Here is a 20,298-nt window from a genome sequence, read left to right as displayed (position 1 = left end):
CTTTCGTTGAGGGGCTTCTTCTTCTCTGAACGCTGCGTCTTCGTCGTCCGCTGTGCACTCTATGCATGACTTTGTTGGAGCAGCGGTGAGAATCTCTTTGGCCGTGTTTGTGTTTTTCTTGATGTCTCTCAGCTCCATGAGCCGTATCATGACAATCCCCACACGAAGGGATTCATGCGTGTGGACCCCAAAGTCTTGACTGATGTTGTACCCAAAATTTTAAGAGATGGATGGCAGGTTGTAAGTGCCGGCGATCGCAAAAATAAAGCAATACGTCTCATTTGTTTTTGTCTGGCAGAACATCCATGCAATTGGGACTATGCCAACTAGTGCTGCCGCGGTCCGGTTCAGAACCACGGTTCGAACCGGACTTTTGGTCCGGTTCTGGACGGTTCGGTCCACGGTTCTGGTGTCAGCCCGAACCGAACCGGAAATCGGTTCTCGGTTCTAGGTCCTGCCGAACCGTTCTATTTTGGTTCGGCCTTGCCGAACCGTTCTGAACCCTTCTCAACTCTGACTTCGACGTCGACCGAACTTCGGGATTTGCACTCTACTCTTCTGCCTTTAGCCTTTTTGAAGGTACGTATTAACTAATCAAAATTTTGATTCTCTCACACACTGACATTTGTTCAAATATGTCACAGATATTGATCACCCACGCACTCAGATCCATCTCTCCTCGTGCACTTCCTTTCCCTTGCGCTACTTTCCCTGGATCCACGCCACATGTTGACAACACCACCGGGGACCCTGTCGCTGTTGGCGACTATGTCCCCAACTACATTGCCAAACGGTAGCATCCTCATCCATATTTCCTTGCCTGTAACTCATTCCTTTCAACTAGCATTAATGACTTTATTCCCCCCTCCCAAGTCAATTTCATCAAGTTCAGCGCCCTCTCGCTACCTTCAGCATCCTCTCGCTACCTCTCTGACTCAGGGATTGGTGCTCAATCTCACGCTGCTGCTCACCGCCATCTCACTCTGCTGCTTGCTGCCATCTCCCGCTGCTGCTCGCCGCCATCCTCGTCAACTCTAACGGATCTCTTTGGATATCGTTGTCCATATTTTCCCTTGCATAGGCTCTTCATGAGCCTGACCTGCCCGTGACCCACATTCTGCTCATGAGTTGCTTGGAATCGCATATTTGTAAAGCCTTTCAGATCGAAGAGGCGCGCCCGCTGGTTGTGAGGCAACTCTCGTGCGCGACGGCCTTGCGTTGCGTGTGCTTTTCTGCGGCGGTAGGCCCTCGTCAGTTTGCATTGTTTGTCAGGTTGTAATCTTGCACTGACTCAGTGACTGTCGCTGTGCTTGCGGACCTTCTGCTGCTGTCACAAATCTTGGCCCTGGTCTGGGCAGGGATGTGCAGACAACGCTGACACAGCTACGGTCTGTCATGGATATCCCTACAAACAGCACTCTCCCCGTGAATATCTATCTCTTGTCCATTCGCGCAACTATGCTTCTGACCTCTCAAAATGCAGCTAGCACTAACTGAATTCCTCGACAACCTCCACACCTTCCAAACTCTCCATTCGCATCCAGCGCTCTTTAGGGCTCCCATTTCTGACAGCAGCAGTAGAAGCAGAGGAGCATGCAGTGCTATGTTAGACTAGTTACTCGATGTCAGTAGATCTACAATGTCAATTTTTGTTGCGCTTGAAAAAATTTCGGTTCGGTTCGCGTTCGGACCACAAAAAAACCGAACCGGACCGTTGAGAACGGTTCTTGATGGTCCGGTTCTGGGTTCGACGATTTTGCAGAACCGGACCATGGTTCGGTTCTCGGTTCTCGTCCAGGACCCTCTGAACCGGACCGAACCGGACCACGGCAGCACTAATGCCAACGGTGTGGTCCTAGACACATTCGAGGCTGCCTTGAAGGACGTCGATATAACTGCACTCAGACCTCGCCTAGAACATGCCCAGATTCTGACACAAACTGACCTGGAACGTGTCGGAAAGCTTGGAGGTGAGCATTTTAGTTTCCTTAATGTCAATGGGAGTAGAATCGTCGCTATTTAGTTATCTCAAGCATTCAACCCACACATGCGTACGTTAAGCTATTTGTCTGAATGTGTTCGCTACTCACATGTGTTATATGGGCGGAATAGTATCAACGATATGTAGTTTGCGGAAGAACGTCTTGTGAGTTCATGGCAATCATACCTACTACTGGCATGTTCATCGTTTTCCAGGGTCCTGAGCGAGTAAAGGGGTCATATGCCTTCCGCTCCTTACTTGACCACGGCTCTCGATTCGCCATTGGCTCTGACTTCTCGGTGGAAGACATGAATCCGCTCGCTGGGTTCCATGCAGCCATTACGAGACTGTCTCCTGAAAGACAATCACCCAATGGCCCATCGGGATGGTATGGCTTTCTCGTCCAAAAATTCTCCATTCAACTCATGTATGTTTCGCAACAACGGCTGACTCACATGGAAGCCTTGAGAGGTACTTTACGAGAGTACTCAGATATGAGCGTCACTGATATTGAAAACAATCAATAGGCATGACGATCGATGCCGCATATGCTTCATTTACCGAAGACAGCCTGAGTTCTCTTGTTCCAGGAAAACGGGCAGACTATGTGGTGTTATCACAAGACATCATGGCTATTCCTGTCAATCAAATTTTAAGCACCAAAGTTCAAGCTACAGTGATCGATGGGCGTGTCGCCTTTGGACAGGTCTAAGACAAGTGGTGGATGGAGGTGTGCTAGGGTGCCACCAAAAATTGACTTGGAGTTCTATACAGACGGACTCCCTCGCTTACCCCCAATTAAATACCGTTTTTGTTTTGCTTGAAGATACATGAAATAACGGGTCCAGGCATGCCCGGAGGGCTATTGTATCTTAGGGTACAGGTATAACGATTTTTTTTGTCTGTCTCACGATCGATCCCGGCCCGCTTGCGGTCCGTTCTGTGAAGGGGCTGTATTTTCCCGCGCCTCCTTATTTTTTCGCCTCCTGTTCTCTGGGTCCTTCGCTCATTTTTTTTGCCACCACCTTGTGCTATGGCAGCATCCTCGTCTCCTGCCGTCGTTACCTCGCGCTCACTTGTGCCTCCTGCTTCTCTTGTTGTTTCAGATGTGCAACTGGATGATGATGGGGTGTCGGTCGTCTCTACTTTCTTGCTTCGACGTTTGTTCGAGTATCGCGGAGTATCTCGAGAGCGGTTTACCGCGTCTCAGCAGTATCCAGCTGGAGTATCTTTGTCGGTGTCCGCTCCTACCCTGCGTCACTTGATTGACCATTTCCCCATGATGACTTGCGCTCATTTTGATGATTTGGCTTGTTCTCATTCGGTGTCAGTCAAGGCTTCTAATACGCGGGATTATGTTCGCGATTTACTTCCTGTCCATTTGTGTACTGTCCAATGTAGTGGATTATCCTTTGTCTTCAAGCATTTGCTCCATGCAAGACGTCGCTTGGCTCCTGAAGTTCTCCCTGAGCCTTTTACACAGTCAAGCGAGCAGACACGTGCTCTTGTGAAGGCCTCATCTTTGGCCACTATGCCTGACATCCGACATCTCGCTACTCGTGAACAGGATCTTGCCGTGCATCATCGTGCACGTGCCACTCATGTTCCTGCTGAAGATGACATGCAGTTTCCAATGATTTGTACGATGGCCGATAAGATGCGCATCATTGCCGAATGGCAAGAGCGGATGTCGCCTGCTAACCAGAAAAGAGGCGCGTGTGCCGTATGTGCACATCATGTCCGTGCGTCTGACTTGGTTCCTGTTGAGGTTTCCAGACTCCCGCTTTCTCTTTTGCAAAACGAATGTTTACCAGAGCGTTCATGTCAACATTGGATTGCCATTGTGATCGCTTAGGACTCTCGCATCTTGTATCATTAGTACGAGGGAGCTCAGCTTGTTCCTGGACCCGACTTAGGGTACATGAAGTTGAACGCGTTGACATACATTTTGGATCGCAATCGTTTTTGAGTTTCCCGCACTGGTTCGAAAAATAACGGGTCCAGGGTGCCCGGAGGGTTGTTGTATCATTTCCCGCCAAAATTGCAGATTGTCGGTGCCGTACGAGGTAGGTGATAATCCGTGTTCTGCGTTTACTGGTTACCGCTGATTTGATACCACTTGGCAATGCTCTTCCCTTTTCCCTCGCCTTGTCACTACTTGTGCCAGTATCATAAATGCCATCGAATCTCCTAGGTTATCGAGGTCGTATGTCGCATAGGCCGTCTATAACGAACTCTCTTACATGTGTATCATCATATTACAGGGGGAATATCGTAGTCGTTTACATTTCTAGCCGCGTAGCCGAATCTAATAGGTCAACAATGACAGGTTGAAAGCCCAGACCACCGCATGGGATCCTTTGGCCACCAGGTCCGGGTCTAATCGCCTGACGCCCGAGAGGCAGGTTAGCTGCGTTCACCATTATCGTCTCTCTCGTTCCCAGAGCGGGTGAGCATTCTGAATCAGAAAAACATTGGTCTTCCTCCGCCTGCAACCAGGAATGGCGCACGGCGCCACGTGCCTATACGAGCCTGCATGAGACTCTTCTGTGTAAATAGATTTCAAAATCTTACTTCGTGTATATGACCGAAGACGTGGAGAAGCGGAGGCCCCCGCATTTTGGAAAGGTGGGCGAGTAGTGCAGGGCATCCAGCATTGACATTGGTAAAGGTTTTATCTAGGATGTTATGCGGAGGTCCATGAGTGAGACTAGAAATTAAGTTTAGCACGATTTGGACTACATGACATAATGTGGTCAATTACAGAATGTCGACCTCAGGTATTGCGGAAACACGATCTTGTCCAAAATGAGTGCCTTTGAGAAGAGAATTAGAAGATATAACCGTACCATAGGCTTCCTCAGGCAAGTAATTGAAAGCCCAGCCGCCGAAATAGGGTTGCCACTTCATTATGAGGAGGTAAATCGTAAAGCGTCAGGTGGGTTGCGAAGCATAGCGACTTGCCGGAGAGCCATACACAGACCACTCCCTTCCGCCTTCCTTAGTGCTGAAAGTATATTGTTCGTCCTGCAAATAAATTAGGCCTCGATCGCGATTTGCATCACTGTCGACAAGATTTTTGATCGCGGTTGATGACTATATATGCGCGTAAATAAGCGGTTTCCGCTAACTGAGTAAGATAGCCATACCTCCTTCTTGTCGTGGAAAGCGTAGTAACTGTCCTCGTACCACTCCTCGTGAAGAGGTAGGTCATGGTTTCCTGCTATGATGCTGTGTGTAGTTAGACTGCTGGCCTACGCAATAAGGAAGTGTGCGGTATACATTTTGACGCCATGGTCCAAACTACGCAACCACTCTATCGTAACACGGATCTCGTCTTCCCTACCTAGCCGACTGAGATCACCAGAGTGAAGCAGGACATCCCCAGAGGGGACACTGAAAGTATGAGAATGAGTGTCGCTGATGCACACGAAACGAGTCCAATTTGCCCCTGGATGGGATGGCGGATTCGCAGGGTCGTACGAAATATAGACGCGAGCGCTAGGTGTGTGAAAGCCTTCTGAACCCTGTAGGTGTGACGCTTGATTCAGTGATTCAGACATGTCGCTCTCGCTGTCCGCAGCTCCTCCGTGTTTTCGACGCTACCGATTTGATTACATAACACACGTACAGGTCGCTAATCAGAATAACATCATGCAAACGTTAACGTGGCTATTAGTTACTCTAGTGACTCACAAGCTGCAGACTAGTAGTTAGTGCCCCTGTAATTCCTGTGTTTGGAAGTAGTAACCTTTTTCGGAAAATTCCTGTGTTGCTTGAACTCGATAGGTCATAGAATGTGACCGGCCTGCTCTTTACATGCTCCTTCGCCGACATTTCAATTTTTTCATATCAACTCGACTTCAGACACGACTCCGACCTTTCATAATGTCCTTGAAGACGATCGCAGTTTGCGATGAATCTGAGCTACAGGATGGTCAAATGTATGTCAGGGAATTGGAAGTTTACACGATTGTTATGATTTCAACTCCTCAGGAAACAAGTGGACTTCGAGGAAGTGGGAAAGGTGGTGTTGTATCGTCTGAACGATACCATTCATGCAACTAGTGCCTTTTGTACTCATTATGGCGCGCCCCTAGCCAAGGGCGTGCTAACTGCGGATGGTAGGGTCGTCTGGTACGCCTTTCCACCTCTGTAACTCTTATATCACTAAGTCTAAGTTCATGATAGTCCTTGGCACGGAGGTAAGTTCACGCGGATGTATGCGCACCATGCCTGAGGCTCACAGCGTAATAGCTTGCTTCAGTATTTGCACCGGCGACATTGGTCTGTGCTTTCTCCGAGTGGGGTCTCGTTGTAATGAGCCTAAATTACTATCCAGAGGACGCACCAGCTCCTACTGCAATACACTCTTTCAAGGCGAGAGTAGTGGACGGCAAGATCAACGTGACCGCTGATCCCTCGCTGACCCTCAAGAGCAACATGAGTCGTTCGCCCAAGCTCCTATCGACTGGCGTCGCTGGATCAGGCAAAAGCGTTGTCATTATCGGTGGAGGATCCGCTACATTCCACGCCATAGAGAGTCTTAGAGAGGTACAAACAGTTGCTTGATGCCCCCAACATTGGTTCTAACCACCTCACAGCATGGTTATTCTGGAAATATCACAATCCTTTCCCAAGAGAAACATCCCCCGATTGACCGGTATGAGATTTGGGAAACCAATAATCATTGTTGACACATGTCCACAGAACAAAGTTAAGCAAAGCTTTGATCACAGATTCGTCAAAACTTGAATGGAGGACGGCCGCTGACCTCAAGATCAAGTATGGTACCACCCTCCGTACTGGCGTCGTGGGTATTTATCTTGCCGAAGAATTCATATCCTGAACTGCCATTAAGACTGTAACCTCTGTGGATACATCTTCCAAACTTGTTGTCTTTGATGGAGGAAAGGAATCTATATCCTACGAAACTCTGATTCTCGCTATGGGGGGTACTCCTCGTCGATTACCTATTTCTGGATCAGACCTCGGGAATGTATACACATTCCGTAGCATCGAGGATTCGAAATGCGTTGATGCAGGTAATATTGGTTCATCGACGCTTATGAAGCCTTCTCAATTATCTTGAAATTTTCTAGCGGCTCAAGAAGGAAAGCGAATGGTTGTTATTGGAAGTTCCTTCATCGGCATGGAACTCGTTGTTGCCGTCGCCAAGCGGGGACTTGCGTCCATCGATGTCATCGGCATGGAGGAGCACCCTTTCCAGAATTTGCTGGGCAAAGAAGTGGGCCAAAGCCTTCAGAAGGTTGGGACGTTGATTCTTTGATTCCTGTTGGCCTCAACTTCAATTTTTCTATATCATAGTATCACGAATCTCAAGGTGTCAAGTTTCACCTGGGGACACAGGTCGAGAAGATAATACCATCGGAGAGCGACCCTTCGCTGGCTGCTGGTGTTGTTGTCAACGGACAGACTCTTCCCGCCGACTTCATCATCATGGGAGTCGGCGTGGCTCCAGCGACCGAATTCTTGAAGCAAAGCGGCTTCCAGCTCGAGAAGGACGGCGGAATCAAGGTTGACCAATACTTGAAAGTTCCAGGGCAAGATAACGTTTATGCAGTCGGTAGGCTTGGTTGCTTAGTGTACCGTTCCCCGTGCTGACCTTTGATCCAGGAGATATCGCTTGGTACCCACAGCAAAATACGGGAGAGAGTCGTAGGATAGAACACTGGAACGTCAGCAAATACTCACTCTCGCAGGACTGCAGAATTCCAGCGCTCATCTTTATTGTTCACAGGTTGCAGGTAACCATGGCCGTGCTGTTGGTAAGACGATTGCGGGTAATCCACAGCCGTTTGCGAAAGTGCCAGTTTTTTGGAGCGCCCGTGCGTTTTGGAAATTGAATCAGGGATATCGCTGACCACGTTCCGTCAGAGGGACAGCAACTTCGTTACTGTGGTCTTGGAGCTGATTATGATGATATTATTATACATGGCAACACCGACGAAATGAAGGTAAAGTAATGTGTGCGGAAAACTCTGACTCCACGGTCTGCTTACTTATCTCAAGTTCATTGCATACTATGTCCATCGCGGCGAAGTTGTTGCTGTATCTAGGTAAGACATTTCCTCTCTGAATTACATGTCATGTGCTACAAGGCTTGCGACGATAGCATGCAAAATGACCCGGTCGTCAGTAAAGCATCTGAGCTCTTGAGACTTGGACTCATGCCATCCCCTGCCGAGCTCAAGGGAGGAAAGGTGCGGCACATTTTCCACGGGGTAGTTCACCTTGATGTCGTGTGTTTTTCAGAGCCTTCTCAGTATCGATATCTCCACGGCTTCCGCAGAGCGTCACGTCGAATCTGTTTGAAAGTGATTACTAGGAAAAAATGTTTGTTCTTCAGGACACGTAAGACTGAAATTTGTACATTATTGCTATGGGAAGGTGCCGCGAATTGAATACTTGTTAAATCTTCATCCTCTGCGTACCGATTTTGTCTATGGACGTTCTGTCTGCATACTATCATAACCTGGAGTGCATGCGATTAGCCAGGGTAGCGTCAAAAATCTGATCTGAACCAAGCTAGATAAGTGTCTTGAACTTGGAAAATCCATCAGTTAGGTTGGCTATTATCAACGATAGAGTCGGTCAAGGTCATAGACAACCTCGACTCTTTCGATGATAATGCCAATTCTCGCCGTTCGATCGATTGTTTTCGATTGTTTTATGAAGAGCCATAAGATTTCGCATCCAGCCAATAACCAACGTCCCTTTCAAAACTAAGTAAGAAGCATACGACATGATACATAAATTGACAATCTACAGCCAATTTACAACATTGATGGATCATCGAACGAATGGAAATTCAATGCTTGCATGCTTCTAATCACAAGCAATCATCCAATCCCGCTGTCAAAAATTGCTGGAGTCAATCCTTCTTTCTAACCCACTTCCAAGGAATGAAAGCTGATCTAGTTAGGAAGACTCAACATAGGTCGTGGGTGTCAGGTCGGAGAGATTAATTGAGGTGAAGACACTAGGATTGCCATTACGGTTGACATGCCACAAATGGAGGTACATTCGAGTGGCGAGTATGGCGTGAACAACGCATTGGAAACTACACGCACACGATTTGAGTTGTAAGTGTGGCTTTCCAGAACAATTTGACAGAAACGCACTCTAGAAGCATGCCACTATACGCGTACTGTATCAAATATTCAAGTAAATAAAATGTTTCAATAGTCAGATGACGCACGTCGAGGAGCAGCGATGTCAGAATATTCACCATCGAGAAAACTGTGGAAACGATGAGTAACGATGAATCGTCATTCCGCTCTCGTACTTACCCAAACCACATGCATAATAGAACACATTGTGTTTCAATATAATACCATACAGACCGTTGTTAGTAATACGCCACTTTTGTATGGCGCATGTGAGCGTGAGGGAGATAAGCACTGCATCGGCGTGAATCAGAGGGTGTTTTTATGTATCAATTTTCAATGACGCACTCAGTTCTAATCCGAACAAAAGAAGATAAGGTACAAAAAGCATCATGCTTCCCGAGGACTGATAACAACCAGTGATGCCCGGAATTGAGCTGGTCTCGACTGCGAAATGAAGACTCAGTCAAAAATTGCCAATCAGGCGAATTCATACATGGCGCGGTCGCGGTCGCAGAAAAGATGGCAGCAATAGACCCCGCAACCATGGTCTGATACTGCGTTCGTATGAGCAAGCCACGACAACCACTGCACACAACTCACTGCAAAAGTCGATAGCATGGCTACCAGAACGACCTTATTGTTATCCCATAGCACGTACGTCCTGAATATGAAGAAAACTAGAGAAATCAAAAATTTGCACTCGCAATACAGATAATAGAGAAATTACATTCCGAGCAGACGATCGATACAAGGCTGAAACCTGTAGGAAAGGAGAAAGGTCAGTAACTAAATATCCCGAAATATAATTCGATGCACATGAGCAGATGTTGTTGACAAATTGACATGTCTAGGTTAACCCTCAAATAAGCAGAGCTCTTGTCCATTGCGAGTCTACATACATCAGAAGTCTCGTCTGGGAGGAAGTTCACTGGCAACAGTCTGTCAATAGAGTTTTATATCCATTCAGGCTCAGGACGTACGGTACAAGTGCGCAGCAAAAAGAAGGAAAGGGACATAGCGTGTCACAATGTACAGAAGTTTGACCCTCCTCCAGGGAGAACAAAACAAAAACATCCGCTTGAAACAGTACACGATGAGCATACGATATTGATTTTGAAGTTAATTGTGTCACCTCCTCATGGATTGTACAGGCATAGTCGTATGTCTGGGTAGGAATCGAATGGTCAAGACGAATATTCGAGCAAGAAGGGTGATGATGATTGTACCCAGAATGTAGCCATCGACGCTGGATCATCATCTACGTTAGCAGAAGGCGATCTGAGTCAAACGAGGGAGCACATACTATAAATGTACTAGAAATAATTGCCTTGCATCAGAGGTTGTTTAGATTGCCCAGAGAAAGAATTACCGTAAAGACTTGGAGACTCCTAGCGGCTGCGATAGCGTCTGTAGAGTACTTTGAATCCATTCAATGGAGAAACAAGGAAGTGAATATTTCAACTGAGAATTGATGCAGGTTTAAATTTAAGAATGCACTCCGAGCCGGAACCGTGGACTGAAGGCATAGCATCAAATAAAAGTTATCCTCTAGCTCAAATCCCCGTTCCATTAGTTATGATGTGAAACGAGGACCGGACAGATCCCCACATGATGCATGATGTGCGGCATGTGCGGTGAGGTGTCGTAGTACGGTTTGAACCTTCTACTAGCGGACACTGAAGTACTGACGTTTGACGGCGGCACGTGGCCAGGCACAAACGTTCCAAACGCTCATCCTGCAGTGTGCACTTACCCTATTTCTATAGGCACTGCCGCAAGTACTGGTTTGAACGCTTTGTGATGAGCCGAATGACACTGGCGCTCGCCACAGGGCCACAGCTGCCAGGTGCAACACTGGCCAAGACTGTCGTCCGCTCAACCGTTACACCAAAAGGCAGTGATACTGAAAGCTTATGTTTCAGTATCGCAGACAGTATTGATATAGATTATGGGAACTCTAGTAAGCCAGCGTGCTTACACCAGGTTTCCTTGGAACTTGTTATTCTTATCACTCACTAGCGCTGCACTGGTGGACGAGAATTTGCCGGGTCATCGACAGCGAGCCTCACTTGTTCCCTGTATGTCTTATTGTTCTGCCTTTATTTTGCAATTCTGTTTATTATCACATTCTAATACGTATTTTTGCCTGTCTGACTATGAATCCTATACTTCGTCAGGCGCGCCATGAAAGTTCGAAGAGTAACATCAAGCCATCAGAAAAAAACGTGCAGTGCGCCGCGGTTCCTCCATGCCATCAACAGCGGAAACATGAAATAAAGCATCAAGCCGCTGGGGTATTGCGGACCCTGTAGTGTAGGAGCCTGGCTGTCCGAATAGTTCTAGTGATTCTCGCCACTAGTACTGTCGTTACGGCGGGTTTCCACACAGCTAGCTATACAAGAAATTACAAGAGAGTCAAGGGAATGCGATAAAGATTACAATAAATATTTTGAAACATGCTAGCCTCTTCGCCGCGGTATCCTCGACACTGGCAGGTCCAGTCCATCCTCCTCGACACCCCGAACATACCCTGCGCCCATAAACACAGGCGCACCACCCGCACCACCCCCAGCTAAGAATCCCCGTCGTTTGTTCCCAGTGCCCGTCCCAAACAGTTCCCCACTTTCTAATCCAAGCTCCACAAGCCGATCAGACGACCTTGCCCGCGCAAGCTCTTCGTCTAACGTCAGTCGTCGTTTGCCCTTGCTATTAGCCGCGGTCGAATTATTTGCGACTCTGGGCTGAACCTCGCGCCGCCATTCCAACTTCGGGGGTAACGCCAGCTCATCCGGTTCATCCTGGTCGTCGTCGTCATCCTCGTCGAGCAGCATGATACTCTTCGGCTTCGGCGTCGCGCCCCTCTTTGTCCTCTCAGGCGTCGGCACAGACTTCCTCCCCTTGGCACGCGCAGGCGCTCGCGCCCTCGTTGGCGTTAGTACAGGCAACGGCGACATCGGCGGACGTTTCCTGAACAAATCGCTTTGTGGGTGGGAGGGCGTGACATGATTATGTGCAGGCTCGATATCAACATTCTTGTCTTCCATATCCACGTCAATGATCTCTATAACATCATCATGCGCGTTCTGAACTGTAGCTGCAGCAGACCTTGGTCCAGGCGGCGTCGACGGCATCCTACCATCCGCGTCCCCTCCAAGCTCGTTATCAGAGCATAAAGAGGGAGTGGTGATGTCTGTTTCGTTCGATAGTGAGGAGTGGTTCGTATGTGATGGGCCTGTGAGTGAGAAATTTGAGTGTGTGGAACCGGCAAATTCGTGTGTTCTTGAGTATGACGATGAAGAGCTCGTGTCTGATTGAGCTTGCGCACAAGTACCTGGACGTCGTTTGGAAGTAGATCTCCCTTCTGAGTTGCCTAGGACATCTGCTTTGCGTTTGTTATTTAAGGCTGGGCGGGTTGCGTGCGATGAGGGGGCCGGGTAAGTGTGTGAGGATGATGGTTTCGACGCGGTTGGAGCAGATTTCGGGCTGGGAATGCTCGAGGTGGAAGGGAGTTTTGAGGTCGATGCTGCTTTACTCACGTTGGAAAAAGAAGCTGTTCTCGACGAGCTAGTCGACGCAGAAGCGAGACCGGAAGCGGCTGAACCAACAGGCGCTTTCACGCCCGTCGACTTACGCCTCGTCACATTCTCTCTCCGCCCGTCCACTCCAGCAGCACTCGAACTCACACTACGGCTTAATCCACTGGGCCCAGGTCGATCACTAACGCTCCTACTCAGTCCCTCAGGCCCAGGTCCAGGTGCAGACCCCACTTTCCTCAACCGCACCGTCCTCATCTCATTCAGGAACGCGGCCATTTTATCGCTAGGAACGTTGACGGTTGGTTGTCTCACCTTGCCGCTTGCTGACCTCGCCAGATCATTTGTGCTCCCAGTCGTACCGGCGTCGGTTGGGCGTAAGGCAGCGCGCGCACTTGCGAAAAGGGCCTTGCTTTCGCCTAGAGAAGGAGGGAGGGGAATGCGGACGCCGGGAGGAGGTGGAAGTGGTGGGGGTGGGGGTGGAGGTGGTATTGGGGCTTGGGTGTGAATGATTTGAGGAGTTGGCGAACGGCGGCGACGGGAGAGCTGTAATAGAAAATGTCAGCACATACGAAAAAGAGAACTAAATAGTGCGACACAACGTACCTCTTCCTTCAACATCCTGACTTCTTCCTCCAACATTCTAATGCGTTCCTTGTCCCTATCCTGTTTTACCTTATCTTGCACGGGGTGATGATCGAGTATAAATGCTAAATCCTCGTCTCCATCATCAACAGCGTGTTCTTTCCCCTTCTGCGAAACACCACCCAGGGGCAGATGCGGCGTTTCTAGTACGGCGCCTGAGCTCTCCGGATCTACAGGACCCGTAGGACTACTGACAACCAACAGCGAAAAGTCCCTTTCTTCCCCTCCACTCGCGGTAAATCGTTGAACTGCGTCATGGACGGAGGCGATGGGACGAGTGCGCCAGGGAGAAGGGCCGGGTTCCAAGTCTTGTGCGTCGACGTCGAGAGTTGATTGAGGAGTACGCAGTACGGAATCGGGCTGGGGCGAATCTGATCGGGGGAAAAGTGAACCAGGCATTGTGATGGAGGGTTTTTTGTGTAGTTGGGGGTATGTCGTTCCTGAGTGTGACGAAGGGAGGGGCGTATCATCTTGAGGACGAGGGCGGACTTTTCTGCCTCTTGAACGGCTGGTATGACGTGGAGATGGGGGGAAGGAGCCTGATTGACCGGTAGCATTTATCATGAACTCGCCAATCTCTCGCGAGACAAAACTGAAAACATTTGAAAGGATCCCTGGATCGTCGCGGTTGGAATGGACCATTAGTATTTATTGATGCCAGGTATGAGGTCTGTGTTGAAATGTTAACGCTGGGCCCACTGAGTCATCGTTATGTGACTGGCGGTCTCACAATGGACTTAGCATCGTCCTACGTATTGGTCGACGTTGGCACTTTTAAATTTCATCACATCTCGTTTCATGTTTCGATCACGGGCGCGCGAGAATTTTGAATGGTCAGTGTCAATATTAGTGTCGCAACCAGCTGTAACGCAGATACAAGTACGAGTTCCAGAGCCAATAGTTGGAGAGCCGCGATGTTATTACTGCTAATGAAAGCTTCCATACAAGACATTCTGATCTACATATACGGTGATGAGACAAACCGAGATAATACAATACACGATACCAAAAAAACTTTATTAATACGATAATTCACTCATCCGACGTCTACCAGGCTGTTCCAACAACGTCTGAACTGTATCGCATCAGTCTTGAACGCATCGAAAAGTATAATTCTCACCACTGATTATTCTCTCGCATCCACTGTCCCTCTTCCCAGAGAGAAATCAACGCCACGCTATCGTTCTTGATGTGAGAAGAGCACGACTTGAGCATTTCTTCGCTTTCTTCAGACCAGTGGAAACGATCGAGCCCCAGCATGCCAATGTCTACCTCCAGGCGATCAGACTTGGGAGTTTGCAATGATGACACCTCGCTAAAAGATCCCTCGATATCAGAATGGGCCAGGCTCTTTGTGGATTTGACAGAACTGGCGGAGGATGCTCTATCAAGGGGTTGGCTTAGACAGCGTAGCTCGAATTGTGCATCTGGGCTAGAAGTCTGGTCTGGGATTGGAGAAAGCCGATTTGAGGCATCTGTCATCAAGCGGTGAATTCGGCCATCGTCGATAGCCTTGCTCGTGGGAACATCGGTAGCACAATTTTCCTTGTCGCTGGTAGGTGTGTCTCCAACAGACTTACGGTCTGGTATATCCTCTGGGAGCGCCATGATGCGTAGAGGTGATGCACTGGGCACGATTCTGCTACGTGACCTAATAGTGGATGAGCGCTTGTGCTTCGTTTTTCGCTTCATCTTTTGAACAGCAAATACAAGGGGATCCGCGGTATGCAAGACACGAGGAAGCGATTTGACCGTACTAACAGAATTAGCAGTGTTCGGAGAGACGAGAGGACTAGTCTCGAGTTTTGAAGAATTACTAGGCGACAGGGGAGTATTATTTGACAAGTGGGCGGGCGCCTGATCGGTGATGGCAGGAACGTTCCATATGCTGGTAGGTGCAGGATACTCGAGAAGAGGCAACAATCGAGAAACGCTTGCAGGGGGAGGCAGCGATGCAGGTAACTCGACCAAAGATATACATGATGGCTGTTGGCTGAAAAGACTGTGAGATGTTAATGGCGGGAGAGGAGGGACAGGTTTCCGAATTGATTTTGTTGAATGACGCCTAGAAAGCTGCAGAGAGTCGCGAGTGCCAGTTAGGGGCGATAAAGCATAAAAAGAAGGCGGAAATGCAGATAAGAACGAGTACGGGACAGCAGTCACGTCTGAGGCCCCAACAAGCCTCAGAGATGGGCCAAGATCGACACCGGAGGTCGTCCAACCACTTTGATACAAGTTACGAGACCGGAAACTGCTACGACTGGTATCGCATTTCTCGCAGAAGTCGCCGAGCTGTCCAGACATTGAGCTATCGACGAATAGTGAATATCTCTGGGGAGCGATAGTGGCAGTCATTCTCGACCGTGCTTTGGCAGGATATGTGAGGGCTCGGGTACTAGGTAAAAGATGGGATCTGGATTTCTTTGTCGCGTCTTCTGTACTATGCTCGCTGGAAAAACTAAAGAAAGACATGGAACGCGAAAGCTGCGCCTGGGACAGAGGTGCCTGAGAAGTCGAACTCTTGCTCGAACGATGAGCCGCAGAATATGATTTTGAAGAATGCTGCTTGGACTGCCGATGTAGTTGATACATGAACGATGCAGTTCGGCGTTGCTTCGTCGAGTTCGCGTTGAAGTCGGATTCGATGTCAGTCTCCCATGCAGGAGACCCGAAACATCCGACGAAGATCGCAAGAAATGGTGTGCATTTGGAGCGAAATGCCTTCAGTTGAGCGGCTTTGAGAGAAAGTAGAGAAGAACGAGAGTTCAGTGAAACATCGTGAGGGGAAGTCGACTGTAGAATTCGAGAACGGATGACACTATGCCGACGGTGTTTCATATAGAGAAGCTTCACAGCAAGAAGAACCAACAAAACTATGAAGGAAACAAGACATGCAGTAATCAGCGGTTCGGGGGTTGACGTCGATGAATTAATGCCATATGAGTCTCGCTGAAGGATAATTGAGATAGGACGTGCAGATACGACTGTGCAGAGAATCAGCGGTCCATAGAATAACCGCAGAGGAAACTCAAAGACTGCCATACGCAAAACAGTGGCGGCGGCGGAACGATTTCAAGTTTGAGTGTTGAACACGAGTTCAAACGTTCATACTCCGACCTTGAGCTTTAAGTCTTGGGTGAGAAGTTCATCTATGTATATGTAGTTTCTTTGAACCTGAGGCCTGAATCGCGACACTTCGAGATCTGGGACCTCGAACAAGTTTGCAGGGAATGAACAGGACATGGTGCACTGCATCGAAGGGGATTCCTGCAACCTCTCTAACACTTTATCAGATACCTGATGCTAATAATACTTCTTTCGTTAGATTTTCACCACGAGATAAACGCCGCTACATCAAAATGTCGCACTAGCCGAATGATCTTCTCTGTAGGGAAGTCACCAGATGTATCGATCCATAATGTACAAGAATCTGCATCAGCAAGAAGACGCTGGATCACACACAAGCCTGTCGTCTTCAATATTGTAGATTGCACATACTTCAAGTCATATGACCGCCGTTTTATCTGACCCTTTAGCTCCGTATATTTCAAAGACTCGAAAGTCCCCAAAGCGACCAATAATTTTTCTTAGTTCCTTGACACCACAGCTGGCTTGAGGATGTTTCTCAGATATATCCTGTGCCAGCAAGAATCTCGTCTTCCCGATGTCCAGGGACCGGTCGATGACTATTCTGCTACCAATATAATTCGGTGAACTTTTGATGTATGATGAGGATCAACTGATAGTCAACCTGTCTACGTCGTAGTTTGAAGAACGCGATGGAACTCGCACAAAATTTTAGTACATATTACTGTGTGGTTCTCCGTCACATCACTTTCATTTTCTCATTTTCAGTGACCAATATGATACACTACGTTGTATGAGGTATACAGGAATAAGCTGTTCTTCTAAAAGTCGTAAGCTAAAGAATGAATATTCGGGCCACTAAGTGTCCACAAATATTTTTGAGAAATACTTCTTCACGCCTTCCGTACCATGAACTATCGCCCCAATCACTCCGTCTGGCCGTATCACAAACACCTTCGTCTGACCAGCTTCCACGAGGTAAGCCGAATAAGCATGGCCCTCCTGATCAACGAGAACGAGATCAGCAGGAGATGCGACAGACGTTACCGATGCCGATGATGGCAGAGCGACTGCCGATCGTACGACACTCTTGTCGTATGTCTCCAGTGCACCCAAGACCGGGGTAGCATCAGCGAGACTCGGCGCAAATACAAGGATTGTGTGGTACCAAGGTCTGTACAAACTAAAAAGCGTCGTCGCGTCAGGCACTGCGCGCCCCACCTGCAGCATATTGGGCGCATCAGGCGCCCTGTCCCCGGCCTCCAGATGCCCCTCGTCAAGCACTCCGTAAGCGTTGATAGGCTTCCCCTCGGCCGAGGTCACAAATTCATCGAGTACGATAGTGCTGAATCGGCAATTGATGCCGAGCATGAAAAGGATGGGAGTTCGTCCGCTCGACGCATCGCCAGACGCTATTGCCTTGTTAAGAATCGAGGTGGTCACGCCGAGCATCTCGGAGATCACAGGCAGACGCTCGGCGCTGTATGTCTCGAGAAGAGATTTGTTCGCGAGCCCTTTCTGGACGAGCGCAAGCTTCCATCCTAGATTGAACTGGTGTAGGGCGCGGTCAGTTGTAACACGCATGCTGCATCTACCCGACTCACTGCATCTTGTACGCCTGAATTGAGTCCCTGTTCATAGACAAATGAGCAAATATTAGCAACAGTTGGATCAACCATACCTGACCACCCGTTGGGCTGTGGACGCTTGGATATATGTTAGCGGCAGTTTGGAATGAAGGCATTCAAAAGAGACATACTGAGCAGCATCTACGATGACATGTGTGAGTACAGCCATACGCATTTGGAACAGAACCACATACCGCCTGCAACGAAAACTCGCCCCTCGCTAAACTTATTCACCATTCGGATATTAGCACTGGAACAAACCGATCAACATGCATCAACACAGTCAAGAACACAAAACGCACCGGAAGTCGCTCATCCAAACCACCTTGTTGAATGAAATCTCCGTTGGTATCAACAATGCAATAGTCTCGAAAACGAGCTTTTCGCTCTCAGCAATCTTCGCCAAATCTAGTTCATGACCAAAGAGGAAAAATTGCCAGCCGTCATCGCCAACTTCGTCTGTTGGACGCAATGAGAGGCTGCATATCGTCAATATACATGTCTCCAAGCCTCAACTGAACATACCCTCGTTCATTCCAGTTTCCAAATCGGTGCCAATGCTTCAAGACTACATTAGGACAGCTTTCCATGAAATATGTAGAAAACAGGACGTACCAGTCTATCGAGGCCGACGCCCGTCAAGCGGATATCTCCGGTCACAATCCGAGTATCGTCTCTAGTCTCGCCCAAAAATGTGAGGCCAAGTTGCTTGCGCACGATGCCTGCAAAGCCACTTTCAGTCTCGTGCATTCCAATAGATTTAGTTGCGTCTCACCTTTAGCACCATCAGCGCCGATGATCCACTTGGTATCAAAAGTCTCTGATATGCCATTCTTTGCTAGAACAGCAGTGACGCCCTCATCGGACTGCTCGAACGAGCGGAGTTCGGTGCCCATCTCGACGGAACAAGAGAACTTTTCTAGATGGCGTCGCAGAATCACATCTAGGAGCTGTTGACCCATTAATTTGGGAACATACTAGAAACCGAATCAGCATGAAGGTTTGATCAGGCGACGGTGTTGCGCACGAATGGTATTGCTGGAGTAGGTTCGATATGCGGGACCATCAATGAGTCTTTCAGAACTTCCAACGTCCCGGGCTTGTATCCACGCATGACAGGGGCTGGTGTTCCCAGACTATTGACTTCTGAAATACCCAGGAAGTTGTAGAGTTCGAGGGAGCGCGGCTACAATATACATAGAGAATGCATTCAATGAGACCACAGGGAGATATGACAAGTGGATGTGGCACAAACCCATATTCCAGCACCACGCTGTCCGATGCGAGGGTTGGGGTCTTTATCGATGATGCGAACTGAGATACCGTTTTGGAGGAGCGTCAACGCTGCTACCAGACCCGCTGGCCCAGCGCCAACCTAACAAGGAATTCAGCTGAGATGTAAACATGTGTCATAGGTTGTCACTTACAACTAGCACGGGGGGATGAGTAGTATTCATGGATAACACTAACACTGGCAGGAGGATTAGTTGGTTCGAATTCTGAGGATTTGGATCAGCATCTCGAGAGAAGCAGGTTGTTATAAGACAGGGGTGAGGCCGATCGGGACGGGCACTATGGTAATGACGCGGCGTTCAGAGTAGTAGTATCCTCAGTCGCCGACGTTACGCGTCATCAGATGATTTGTCAAAATGCTACCAGATACTTCGCGACAGCTGACTATATGACTCGCTTAGTGTCATAGTAATGCATCCGAGTCAAACAGGGCAAAGACCTGTTATGCAGCCGAGTCATGTGCAAGTGTACAGGCCTGAGGCCTGAGTACGCAGACATCTAATGGAGATGTATCAGGCACTTGGACTATATCATATGTTGCAAGTCGCAAAAATTAACTTGAATAAATTGGGAGGAAGGGGAGAAGGAATGCTTACGCCCGAATGTGCTTCAAGAACGCTGATTACAAAGAAAGAAATCACGATAGAGTGCCGATGTTAGACTCAAGTTGGACGGTGCAAGTAGTTGATGTAGTGGGGCACAGCACTGCATCAGCAAACTATCAATTTTGGATACAGGCGAACGACACAGCTGACATAGCCCGGTGCAGTGCACAGCCTCAAAGGAAATGATGGCGCACAGGAATTCTGACCTGAGGTGCGATGCAAACCAATTGCAACCAATTGATCATCGGGTATCATATATCATATATCATTGTCGAGTGCATGGGGTGAAATAAGGGCTAAACATACCAAGGTTTGCTCGAGCTGCCTGCGAGGGGATAAACTGTACCATACCCTGCAACGGCCCAGTCAACAGCACATCATAGCAAATCTCCT

The 20,298-nt window shown here is 48.5% G+C and overlaps 9 protein-coding genes across 9 annotated transcripts; 4 read left to right on the top strand and 5 right to left on the bottom strand.

Annotated features, from left to right (window-relative positions):
- Window positions 1-13: 13 nt before the first annotated feature.
- On the top strand, window positions 14-2,852 carry F5147DRAFT_688260 (amidohydrolase 3; the record flags this gene model as incomplete). The annotated part of the gene is made up of 8 exons (XM_041436895.1): window positions 14-85; window positions 133-240; window positions 299-345; window positions 1,834-1,970; window positions 2,024-2,055; window positions 2,129-2,146; window positions 2,197-2,452; window positions 2,509-2,852. Coding segments are annotated over 8 exons (855 nt in total), but the record flags the coding sequence as incomplete, so codon positions are not given.
- A 162-nt stretch (window positions 2,853-3,014) lies between these two features.
- Window positions 3,015-3,836, top strand: F5147DRAFT_772251 (uncharacterized protein; the record flags this gene model as incomplete). The annotated part of the gene is made up of 1 exon (XM_041441333.1): window positions 3,015-3,836. One exon carries the CDS (start codon window positions 3,015-3,017, stop codon window positions 3,834-3,836), a length of 822 nt encoding a protein of 273 aa, XP_041294463.1.
- A 289-nt stretch (window positions 3,837-4,125) lies between these two features.
- Window positions 4,126-5,585, bottom strand: F5147DRAFT_688255 (Metallo-dependent phosphatase-like protein). Its single transcript, XM_041436894.1, has 7 exons — window positions 5,264-5,585; window positions 5,131-5,212; window positions 4,946-5,077; window positions 4,831-4,885; window positions 4,746-4,779; window positions 4,556-4,691; window positions 4,126-4,503 (listed from the first exon to the last, which is right to left on the bottom strand). Exons 1-7 carry the CDS (start codon window positions 5,542-5,544, stop codon window positions 4,264-4,266), a joined length of 960 nt encoding a protein of 319 aa, XP_041294462.1. The 5' UTR covers window positions 5,545-5,585; the 3' UTR covers window positions 4,126-4,263.
- A 176-nt stretch (window positions 5,586-5,761) lies between these two features.
- F5147DRAFT_688251 (uncharacterized protein) lies at window positions 5,762-8,449 on the top strand. The gene is made up of 16 exons (XM_041436893.1): window positions 5,762-5,925; window positions 5,978-6,118; window positions 6,173-6,186; window positions 6,239-6,268; window positions 6,324-6,535; window positions 6,586-6,644; window positions 6,692-6,794; window positions 6,843-7,026; window positions 7,084-7,250; window positions 7,310-7,568; window positions 7,619-7,680; window positions 7,743-7,830; window positions 7,880-7,959; window positions 8,015-8,061; window positions 8,118-8,205; window positions 8,258-8,449. The coding sequence occupies exons 1-16, from the start codon at window positions 5,801-5,803 to the stop codon at window positions 8,315-8,317; spliced, it is 1,719 nt and encodes a 572-aa protein (XP_041294461.1). The 5' UTR covers window positions 5,762-5,800; the 3' UTR covers window positions 8,318-8,449.
- A 252-nt stretch (window positions 8,450-8,701) lies between these two features.
- F5147DRAFT_688238 (uncharacterized protein) lies at window positions 8,702-10,760 on the bottom strand. The gene is made up of 15 exons (XM_041436892.1): window positions 10,484-10,760; window positions 10,418-10,427; window positions 10,341-10,360; window positions 10,247-10,279; window positions 10,095-10,191; window positions 10,014-10,042; window positions 9,931-9,961; window positions 9,842-9,874; window positions 9,715-9,791; window positions 9,608-9,662; window positions 9,460-9,558; window positions 9,295-9,405; window positions 9,204-9,244; window positions 9,127-9,152; window positions 8,702-9,065 (listed from the first exon to the last, which is right to left on the bottom strand). Exons 1-15 carry the CDS (start codon window positions 10,541-10,543, stop codon window positions 8,924-8,926), a joined length of 864 nt encoding a protein of 287 aa, XP_041294460.1. The 5' UTR covers window positions 10,544-10,760; the 3' UTR covers window positions 8,702-8,923.
- Window positions 10,761-10,827: 67 nt separating this feature from the next.
- F5147DRAFT_688234 (uncharacterized protein) lies at window positions 10,828-11,314 on the top strand. Its single transcript, XM_041436891.1, has one exon. The coding sequence runs from the start codon at window positions 10,915-10,917 to the stop codon at window positions 11,131-11,133; it is 219 nt and encodes a 72-aa protein (XP_041294459.1). The 5' UTR covers window positions 10,828-10,914; the 3' UTR covers window positions 11,134-11,314.
- A 123-nt stretch (window positions 11,315-11,437) lies between these two features.
- F5147DRAFT_110780 (uncharacterized protein) lies at window positions 11,438-14,076 on the bottom strand. The gene is made up of 2 exons (XM_041428077.1): window positions 13,254-14,076; window positions 11,438-13,193 (listed from the first exon to the last, which is right to left on the bottom strand). The coding sequence occupies exons 1-2, from the start codon at window positions 13,932-13,934 to the stop codon at window positions 11,574-11,576; spliced, it is 2,301 nt and encodes a 766-aa protein (XP_041294458.1). The 5' UTR covers window positions 13,935-14,076; the 3' UTR covers window positions 11,438-11,573.
- A 332-nt stretch (window positions 14,077-14,408) lies between these two features.
- On the bottom strand, window positions 14,409-16,341 carry F5147DRAFT_794808 (uncharacterized protein; the record flags this gene model as incomplete). The annotated part of the gene is made up of 1 exon (XM_041443148.1): window positions 14,409-16,341. Exon 1 carries the CDS (start codon window positions 16,332-16,334, stop codon window positions 14,409-14,411), a length of 1,926 nt encoding a protein of 641 aa, XP_041294457.1. The 5' UTR covers window positions 16,335-16,341.
- A 770-nt stretch (window positions 16,342-17,111) lies between these two features.
- On the bottom strand, window positions 17,112-19,511 carry F5147DRAFT_633874 (FAD binding domain-containing protein). Its single transcript, XM_041432851.1, has 12 exons — window positions 19,435-19,511; window positions 19,263-19,382; window positions 19,035-19,193; window positions 18,783-18,984; window positions 18,623-18,729; window positions 18,533-18,567; window positions 18,310-18,486; window positions 18,202-18,257; window positions 18,139-18,148; window positions 18,061-18,085; window positions 17,984-18,010; window positions 17,112-17,930 (listed from the first exon to the last, which is right to left on the bottom strand). The coding sequence occupies exons 1-12, from the start codon at window positions 19,462-19,464 to the stop codon at window positions 17,238-17,240; spliced, it is 1,641 nt and encodes a 546-aa protein (XP_041294456.1). The 5' UTR covers window positions 19,465-19,511; the 3' UTR covers window positions 17,112-17,237.
- Window positions 19,512-20,298: the final 787 nt, after the last annotated feature.

This window comes from Suillus discolor, assembly GCF_016758755.1.
Source record: "Suillus discolor strain FC423 chromosome Unknown F5147scaffold_19, whole genome shotgun sequence".
Lineage (NCBI taxonomy): Eukaryota > Fungi > Basidiomycota > Agaricomycetes > Boletales > Suillaceae > Suillus > Suillus discolor.
The sequence above is the reverse complement of the archived record's forward strand: the minus strand, read 5'-3'. Positions and strand labels throughout refer to the sequence as shown.

What these genes read in the sequence shown, in the direction of transcription:
- F5147DRAFT_688255 (XM_041436894.1), bottom strand. Translation starts at nt 5,544, where the DNA reads ATGTCTGAATCACTGAATCAAGCGTCACACCTACAGGGTTCAGAAGGC. An exon ending in CTTTCCACGACAAGAAGGAG is followed by an intron (nt 5,078 to 5,130) that starts GTATGGCTATCT and finishes GCGCATATATAG; the next exon opens with TCATCAACCGCGATCAAAAA. An exon ending in GGTCTGTGTATGGCTCTCCG is followed by an intron (nt 4,886 to 4,945) that starts GCAAGTCGCTAT and finishes CTCATAATGAAG; the next exon opens with TGGCAACCCTATTTCGGCGG.
- F5147DRAFT_688251 (XM_041436893.1), top strand. Translation starts at nt 5,801, where the DNA reads ATGCTCCTTCGCCGACATTTCAATTTTTTCATATCAACTCGACTTCAG. An exon ending in GAGCTACAGGATGGTCAAAT is followed by an intron (nt 5,926 to 5,977) that starts GTATGTCAGGGA and finishes TCAACTCCTCAG; the next exon opens with GAAACAAGTGGACTTCGAGG. An exon ending in TTCGAAATGCGTTGATGCAG is followed by an intron (nt 7,027 to 7,083) that starts GTAATATTGGTT and finishes GAAATTTTCTAG; the next exon opens with CGGCTCAAGAAGGAAAGCGA.
- F5147DRAFT_688238 (XM_041436892.1), bottom strand. Translation starts at nt 10,543, where the DNA reads ATGGATTCAAAGTACTCTACAGACGCTATCGCAGCCGCTAGGAGTCTC. An exon ending in ATCGATCGTCTGCTCGGAAT is followed by an intron (nt 9,792 to 9,841) that starts GTAATTTCTCTA and finishes TGATTTCTCTAG; the next exon opens with TTTTCTTCATATTCAGGACG. An exon ending in TGCGACCGCGACCGCGCCAT is followed by an intron (nt 9,559 to 9,607) that starts GTATGAATTCGC and finishes TTCATTTCGCAG; the next exon opens with TCGAGACCAGCTCAATTCCG.
- F5147DRAFT_688234 (XM_041436891.1), top strand. Translation starts at nt 10,915, where the DNA reads ATGAGCCGAATGACACTGGCGCTCGCCACAGGGCCACAGCTGCCAGGT.
- F5147DRAFT_110780 (XM_041428077.1), bottom strand. Translation starts at nt 13,934, where the DNA reads ATGGTCCATTCCAACCGCGACGATCCAGGGATCCTTTCAAATGTTTTC. An exon ending in TCAGGATGTTGAAGGAAGAG is followed by an intron (nt 13,194 to 13,253) that starts GTACGTTGTGTC and finishes TTTCTATTACAG; the next exon opens with CTCTCCCGTCGCCGCCGTTC.
- F5147DRAFT_633874 (XM_041432851.1), bottom strand. Translation starts at nt 19,464, where the DNA reads ATGAATACTACTCATCCCCCCGTGCTAGTT. An exon ending in GCGTCGGCCTCGATAGACTG is followed by an intron (nt 18,568 to 18,622) that starts GTACGTCCTGTT and finishes GTAGTCTTGAAG; the next exon opens with CATTGGCACCGATTTGGAAA. An exon ending in ATTCAGGCGTACAAGATGCA is followed by an intron (nt 17,931 to 17,983) that starts GTGAGTCGGGTA and finishes GCCCTACACCAG; the next exon opens with TTCAATCTAGGATGGAAGCT.